This window comes from Mus musculus, chromosome 6, assembly GCF_000001635.26.
Source record: "Mus musculus strain C57BL/6J chromosome 6, GRCm38.p6 C57BL/6J".
NCBI lineage: Eukaryota > Metazoa > Chordata > Mammalia > Rodentia > Muridae > Mus > Mus musculus.
In genome coordinates, this window is record NC_000072.6 from 78380206 (window position 1) to 78388912 (window position 8707).

The 8707-nt window shown below is 41.1% G+C and overlaps 1 protein-coding gene across 1 annotated transcript; it reads left to right on the forward strand.

The window, feature by feature from the left end:
- The first annotated feature begins 503 nt into the window (after positions 1-503).
- Positions 504-3634, forward strand: Reg3a (regenerating islet-derived 3 alpha). The gene is made up of 6 exons (NM_011259.1): positions 504-576; positions 878-958; positions 1692-1810; positions 2009-2146; positions 2967-3093; positions 3336-3634. Exons 2-6 carry the CDS (start codon positions 883-885, stop codon positions 3401-3403), a joined length of 528 nt encoding a protein of 175 aa, NP_035389.1. The 5' UTR covers positions 504-576; positions 878-882; the 3' UTR covers positions 3404-3634.
- The last annotated feature ends 5073 nt before the right edge of the window (positions 3635-8707 follow it).

An 8707-nucleotide genomic window follows, 5' to 3' on the forward strand; every position in this document is an offset into this window, starting at 1 on the left:
TCTATTTTTCTAAATGGCCTTGCACTTGGTGATTCGATGGAATAAATAATTGAAGTAAAGACTTGCCTTTAAGCACATCTTATCACAGTCTGTATGGCTGTGTGCGAAGTTTAAATTTGAAACTCAGTGGTCACAATATCTAAGACTAAATGCTGCTCAGTTGTGTTGTAAGTCACAATTTTCATGCATTTAAAAAATTGAGAAGACAAAGAAACTTCAGTGGTTCATCTATAGGAAATATGGTCATATATTCCAAAGAAATAATGCCTGTGAAGGAGAAAATATTTTAAATGTTGCCATTTTACTATCAACATTGCAGAATTTCAAACATCACTGGCACCTGAACACAGAACATGTTTGCTAATAGGAAATAGCCCCAATGTGTGTTAGTTTCTGTCTTTGCCAGGAAGTGTCCTGCAAGTTTTGCTGGGAAGTTTTCTGAATGTATGCCAAGCACTAGCTATCACCCAGACTTAAATAAGCATTCACTTAATCACTTTGATGCCCTTCCTTCAAATCCTATCATAAAGCAGTCACCTTTGTCCTGACAAACCATCTCAGATCTCTACAAGAGAGGTAAGTGGGAGCTGAATGATGGTGAGAGCCTTGTGTCTCTTACTATAGAGCGAAGATACAGAAGAATCTCTGTCTTCACATTAATTAGGGCTCTTAGAAATAGCAAAGTCTTCCCCAGTCATTTTCTGGGCAAGGAAAAACATTGGATTCTTCATTTCATTCCAGACCAATCCAAAGCTGTGATGGAGCTGAGACTACTGTAGCCCTTTAGATCTAGGCAAAAGTGAAGGGAGGGATGGCCATCTTTGCTTGTTCTGTCTACTACACTCTCTCTGGTGCCCTGTTTGTTGTTCTCTCAAAGACAAGATGCTGCCTCACCTGGTCCTCAACAGTATTTCCTGGATGCTGCTCTCCTGCCTGTTGTTTGTATTTCAGGTACAAGGTAAGTCTTCTCTGACCTAGTCTGTAATTGTCCATGAGCGATAAGTGATGAGAAGCAAAGAAGTGTTCTTAGAATTCCTGTGTGGTAATTGTGAGGGATATCCACACAGGAAAGTCACCTACACTTCATCCATCCTCTTGCCTTCTTCTATGTTGCTGGTGGGAAAAAAGTATCATGGTATTCCATCATTCCCTGAGTGAGAGGGTTTCTATTTGCCAGGAGGCTCTCAATTATGATAGTAAGCATGTAGGAGAGGAGAAGAAATATGTGAGTCACTAATGAAGCATGCAAGTAGACCTTGGGGAGAATGGAGTATCACAGACAGTGAAATGTGTAGAAAGAGTAAAATGAAAGGAAGCTCTTTCACACTATATATATATATTTAAATGTGGCACCTAGCTAAGTATAGTACCTAGCTAAATACATAACTTGAAAACCAGCATTCAGGGAGGAGTTTCAGGAGGATACCTCTGAGTTCAAGGCCAACTTCATCTGCACAGTAAATTCCAGGACATTCAGGCCTGCAGAGAAACTTTGTCACAAAGGAAGCAGAAGCAAACATTCAAGCAACAGGATCACAAGATGGAAAGCTTAGTGAGGCTGTCACCACCTTAATTGTAGCCACCCACTCTACAAAAAATGTCCTTTATAAACATTCCCTTGAGTGTTCCTCCCCATTCAATTCCCATTCTCGGTGTCATGACATCCCTCTCATTATCTCTCTCCACCCCAGGTGAAGACTTCCAGAAGGAAGTGCCCTCTCCACGTACCAGCTGCCCCATGGGTTACAAGGCTTATCGCTCCCACTGCTATGCCTTAGTTATGACACCTAAATCCTGGTTTCAAGCAGATGTGAGTGGTAAAGGGTGGGGTTGAAGATACCAGCACAAAGTGCAAGTAGGTAACAGGAGAGTAGGGCTCATGTTTCCATGGTTCCATGGGGGGGGAGCGAGTGGGTCACAATATTGGTTCTTCCTTTTTTTTTCTGTAATCTTTTTGCTCATGGACATCTGGAGTATCAGTCTTTCTCGCCTTCTGTCCCTCATGTAGCTGGTCTGCCAGAAGAGACCCTCAGGACATCTCGTGTCTATTCTTAGTGGAGGTGAGGCTTCCTTTGTGTCCTCCTTGGTGAACGGCAGAGTGGACAACTACCAAGACATCTGGATTGGGCTCCATGATCCAACAATGGTGAGATTCTATTTTTCTCTGTTTGTTCTCTAGGAGCTAATGTCTCCCAAACACAATTTTCTGTGTGTTCTCTCTGTGTATAATGTAAGGTGGATCTAGCACTCAAGCTGGGTGACATTAGAGTAAGGAATATCCTCAACACTGGGGTGAAAGGCTGAATTATATAGAGGTTCCTCATATTCAGCTTAATTTGTTTGCCTATTGTCAGCTTTTACATTTTTCTTTTATTTAAGAAAGTCCACGAGTGACTTCTTTCTTTTGTCTTCAAGGAACCTTCACAAAAAGTACTGAGAGCATTGTAAATTAAGATTTACATTTATTCATTGAAAAAATAGATATATTCATTTTATTTGTATGTTTTCTCTAAATGTATGTGTGTGCATGATGTGCTTGCCTGATACTTGAAGCAGTCAGAAATGAGCTTCAGATCCCTTAGGACTAGAGCCATAGATTGTTATGATCCTCTATGTGGGTGCTGGAAGCCAATCCTTAGGAGCAGGCCATATTCTTACCTGCTGAGCTATCTCTCTGCCGTCTACTTTTGTTGTTTATTGAGACGATACTGTGAGATCAAGAGGCTATTCTGCAATGTATCATTCATTACTCATTGTGTAGCAAGGACCTTGTTACTCCAGTTCTTGTGATTATTGGCAAGGAGGAACCTGTAGGAGATAGATATCAGGTCAGAACTTCCAAGTGAAAAGGTGCCTGAACAGCATGGTAGAATTGACTAAATTCCATGAATCTCTCTCTCTCTCTCTCTCTCTCTCTCTCTCTCTCTCTCTCTCTCTCTTTCTCTCATCATACCTCTACTGTGTAGGGTCAACAACCCAATGGAGGTGGATGGGAGTGGAGTAACTCCGATGTGCTGAATTATCTTAACTGGGATGGGGATCCTTCCTCTACTGTCAACCGTGGTCACTGTGGGAGTCTGACAGCAAGTTCAGGTAAGAAATGGAGGAAGAGCCATCTTTGCCCAAGATATTCACACATTCTCTCTACCACAGAGTCTGACCTCACTATTATCTCCTGAACTAGGGAAAGCAGTATGAATTTGTGTCCTTCTAACTTTCATGTCTCTACCTAGGGAATGAGTTCAGCTGAATGAAAGGCTCTGAGCATAGGACAAATTCTAAGATACCCTGCCATGATAGCTGAAAGAGCCAAGGTGTCTCCTTTCTCTCTCCAGGGTTTCTGAAGTGGGGAGACTATTACTGCGATGGGACATTACCATTTGTCTGCAAGTTCAAGCAGTAGACAAGCAGCATCCAGCATTTATCATGAAGCTCCCCATGACAAGGGATGAAATACAAGAATTCACCCGGCAAGGCTGTACTTGCTTTACAGTTGTGCATCAGACTTATTCTGGTTTTCTGTCCTCTTTCATCCATCTCCTTCCCCTTACTTCAGGCTTTTCAATATAGTTCCTGCTTTGCAATCTTGCAGATAAATAATAAATACAACATTTTGGTTTTACTTTTGTGTTTTACTCTCATGGTAAAACTTGGCTGAGGGTTGGAGAGTGGTTGGGAAAGGAATCTACATGTTCACTACAGCTCGATGTGTCCCACCCAGTGTGCTATGGTGACCATGGACTCTAGAGTGTTCTCATATAGATAGATTAAGATACTATCCTTTTTTGCTTGGGAAAGGGGGCGGGGGTGGGGTAAAATTAACCTTCATATCTCCTCAGGGCAGTAACAGTAGGGCAAACCAGTTAAATCCAGTGCTGAGATTCCTTTAGTTTGTATCCATGGAGTGATCCCTCAGGCCCACTCCTTATGTCATTTCAGCTCTTTTGGCCTAACTTCTAAGAAGCTGCTACATGCTTTAGCTCTAAGCTGGCCTTCATAATCATCAAGGATGTTGTCAGGAAGTTAAGATGTGTTTATAATCAGCTGAACCTCATCCATTTAATTCAGACCCCATCAAGCCTCACAGGTTCAATCACTATGCCCACCTACCCCATGTTCAGGCTAGTCTCTTTAGTTTTAGACTTCAAGCCAGAGATGTGGACCTAGCCACCAGGCAAGGACTCACAGATACAGACTTTAGGAATGGTAATTGCCTTGAGTCTTTTCTCTGTCATCAGCCTTTTCCCATTTTCCACTTAACACTGAATCGGTTCCATTAAAACAGACCATAGTATTTGATGGTCTCCTATGGCTCTGCCTCTAGGCTATCTCTCATGGCTACAGGAACCAGTTGAGTTCAGTAATGCTCACCTGAACTCCCACAAAGTTGTAGGTCAAATTAATACCCATAGACCTAGGTTTCCAATCTATCCAGTAGTTCAGCTCTTTATAATATGTAGTTGAAAGTTATGAAATTACAAAATGTAGAATAATATTAAATTACAGAAACCCACTATCATAAATTGATTGAACAAAAATTACACACAAACACACACATATATTCATATATATTTCACATATCTACACTCACTTGATACCCACATGCAGAAATATGAACACATAGCATAAAAAAATTATCTCAAAGAAGACAGAGAAGTCTCGATGCTTACATAACCTGGCTGTAAAGCATGAGGAAAGAAGTTCAATTTAGGATGCAAATGACAGCAGAGAACCACGAATCCACAGACATGCAGCACACATACACCTCTTTCAGCACACATATGTACAGAAAATAAACAAAAGTAATAAACCTAAATAAAAATTAACTCAAAGTAGATTGAAATCTTGATTGTGTTACGAAGGTCAGGAAAAAAAATAAATGGTGAGAATTTAATGATTTATTAGTCTGAGCAATAATGTTTGATCTAAGTCCAAAAGGACTGGCAATGAAACCAAACAAGAGAAAAGTGAATGTGCCAAAAATAAACAGTGTCTGCTTGAAAACCTACATACAAGTAACACAATAGAGAGTGAAGTGGTGTGTGTGTGTGTGTGCATATATACAAACAATAACAATTATTGGGGAAAAAAAGCCTAGAATATGGACGAGCATGGGGAGGGATATATTTGAGGGTTTGGAAGGAGAATTGCTGTACTTTTATTATGAATTAAAAAAATTAAAATAGGTGAAAAATGTGTGTGTGTAAGTGTAGCAGTTAATAGAATGGAAAGCAGAACTACAGGACAGGAGAAAAGAGAGGTTGCATATGAGGCCAATGGTTCATATACAAAATGTACAAGGAGCAAAAATAATTTAACTCTGTAAAAAGAATTAGCCCAATTCAAAGCAGGCAAAATCAACTGAAGAGAGGCCACTCAAAAGGATTTATAAATGCCCACAGCTGTATTGGAAAGACAAGACTTAACATCACCAATGGTCAAGCATATGCATATTAAAAGCGATACATGCCCTCTGTATGCACCTGTTACCATGGCTGTTCACAGCAGATCAAAGACAAGTGCTGGGGAGGATGCAGCGAAAAGGGAATATTTGTATAGATTTAATAGGAAGGTAATTTTACAGCCATTATGTAAAGTATGGGGCTTCCTCAAAGAGCTAAAAATAGACCTGTCATGTGATGCAGCAGACTCTTGAATAAACGCATGAAGGAAACAACATCAGTATGAAATGGAACTACTTTAGCCTAGGCATTTCTTTCAGCATTGCTCATATTAGAAAATATATAGATGACCAGATTTTTAAAAATGGACTCATTTCCTTTTAATTATGTGTGTGTGGGTGGGGGAGTGTGATATATGTATAAGAGCCATGCTCCTGTAGAGACCAGAAAAAGGTGTTAAGGACTCTGGAGCTGGACTTCCAGACATGTGAGCCAGTGGACACAGTGCTGAGAGCAGAACTCAGGTCTTCTGCAACTGCATCTCTCACAGTCTTGAGTTTTCCTTATGTGGTATGTTCACAGTAGAGTACTGTCAGAGGCAAGAAAATTCTGTCAACTTTTAGCACACCAGTGAACCTTGATGGCATTATATTAAATGAAATAATCTAGGCATGGCATAGAACTTCAAATATTGCATGTGAGATAGTCTAGAGAGAGGGGAATTAAAATTTCAACAAGGAAAATTTGGAGATCAACTATCCTATAACTCTAGCAAGTAAGGTTCTCTTTTTTCTTAGAAGCTCAAGTGTCAGTTCTCTGCATCTGTGAGTTGCCTGTGCTCTTCCTCACCTGCTGTGGATTGCCCTGGTTCTGTTTGTATTTTTTTTTTCTTTTTTTTCCATTTTTATTAGGTATTTAGCTCATTTACATTTCCAATGCTATACCAAAAGTCCCCCATACCCACCCTCCCCCACTCCCCTACCCACCCACTCCCCCTTTTTGGCCCTGGCGTTCCCCTGTACTGGGGCATATAAAGTTTGCGTGTCTGCTTCCTTAAGAAGGGCTGCTCTGAGGAGGAGTGAATCAAGTACTCTGGTGATTCCATGAGAAACTTCTCTCCATTTTAACTGGTCAATAAAGATGGCAGAAGCTAATCACTGGGTGAAGGACAATGTACTGGCTGGCTTTATGTGTCAACTTGACACAGGCTGGAGTTATCACTGAGAAAGAAGCTTTAGCTGGGGAAGTGCCGCCATGAGATCCAACTGTGGGGCATTTTCTCAATTAGTGATCAAGAGAAAAGGCCCCTTGTGGGTGGTACCATCTCTGGGCTGGTAGTCTTGGGTTCTATAAGAAAGCAAGCTGAGCAAGCCAATGGAAGCAAGCCAGCGAGGAACATCCCTCCATGGCCTCTGCATCAACTCCTGCTTTCTGACCTGCTTGAGTTTCAGTCCTGACTTCCTTTAGTGATGAACATCAAGTGGAAATGTAAGCTGAATAAACCCTTTCCTCCCCAACTGCTTCTTGATCATGATGTTTGTCCAGGAATAGAAACCCTGACTAAGACAGACAAGGTGGGATTTCTGAATCCTAGAAGGAAAAGGAGGAGAGAGGGAGATAGATTTAGACAAGGCTGGGGAGCAGATAGGAAGTAACAGACTTGTAATTCTTGGGGACCAATACTTTGTAGCCTCTATAGTGGCTGAGGAGCCTAAGGAGGATGGGGCATGATATTCTTCACCCAGCCATTGAGTTATCTGGCTAGTTTTAATTATAAAGGCTGCCTGGTGTTTTCCATCTGTGGAGACACAGATGGGACAGAGAAAGTGCACTAACTGGGCAGTTGTTAGAGGTTTAGCAAAGCTAGTTATAGGAGCTGGGTGTGATGGCCGTCACTGGCAGCAGGCAAGGAGCAAGTAAGTGTGCGTTCTAGAATTACATGCAGCATACATCTCTTTCCTGCTTCTTGCTTCCTTTCGAAGCTTAACATGGTAGCAAGCAACAACCAGGGCTACCCACTCCCCAGCCCTCCCCATAAGGAATGCAGTCTCTTTCCTTAATTTATGAAATTAATTACTCAGGCAAACAACAAAAAGATGATAATGTGTGATGCTGTAACCAAACCCAGTTGAGGGTGTATGTAATAATTTAAGTCCCTTTCACCTAGTAATCTTCATTTTATTACTGCCTTCCACAGAAACAAGGTGAAGGCAGGGGGTGACTAGCCTCTCATTAATTGGGGAGCTGAGGTAGAACAATTGCTATGAGTTTGAGGTCATCCTTGCCTATAGAGTTTGCTGTCATCTTAATTTACAAAAGAGGGAGAGAGAGAGGGAGAGAGAGAGAGAGAGGGAGAGATTAACAAATTAAACAAGGTCAGGAACCTAGCTATCATTAAAATTTCTGCTGTACAACGATGGATATCTGTGTTCAGATCCCAGCACCCACTAAAAAACTTAAGGGTGGAGGTGTTACACCTGTAGTGCTGAGGGAGAGGTTTTCACTGAGACAGGGACAAGTGGATTCTTAAAGCTCATTGGCTAGCCATTGTTCCAAAATACATGAGTTTCAGGTTTAGCAAGAGACTATAAAATTAGATGAAGCATGATTGAGGAAGACACCTAGTGTCAACCTTTGGCCTCCACACTCATGGAAATCCATGTGTACACTTGGATACAGCATACATCCATGCTAACAAAGAAATAAAACATTTAGCAACACACACACACACACACACACACAGAGAGAGAGAGAGAGAGAGAGAGAGAGAGAGAGAGAGAGAGAGAGAGACACTCACATGGAACACCATACCGAATCTAAAATTAAATAAATACAATGAGCCAGTCAGAGAGGGTAAAGTTGTATCCATAGGAAGTATCCCAATTCTGCAGCCTCACAAAATCAAGATCCCAATTTCATGCTGTCACTTCAATACTGACACTCAGCAGCTATAAAATACTCTCCCCTTTGCCATGTGTGCTGGCACATAGCTTTAATTTTCCTATATTCCCACCACTCAGATAATGGAGCAAGGTACCATGAGTTCATAGACTGCTTAGGGGCTACATAGTGTTAGTCTGTCTTAAATTCCTCTTCTTTTCATTTTTCAACTTTTTTTGAAAGTGGTCCCTTATAAATTTTTTTGGACTGGATATTTCTATAACTGGATTTTAACTATGCTCAGCCTCCTAAAACTAAGCTCAACGAAATCAAAATTTGGATGGTATGAGTTTCATATCTAAAGCTATTGATGTCCACTTTAGCAAAGCGGGTAGAGAGAGAACCATCTGTTGAAAAGCTTAAAT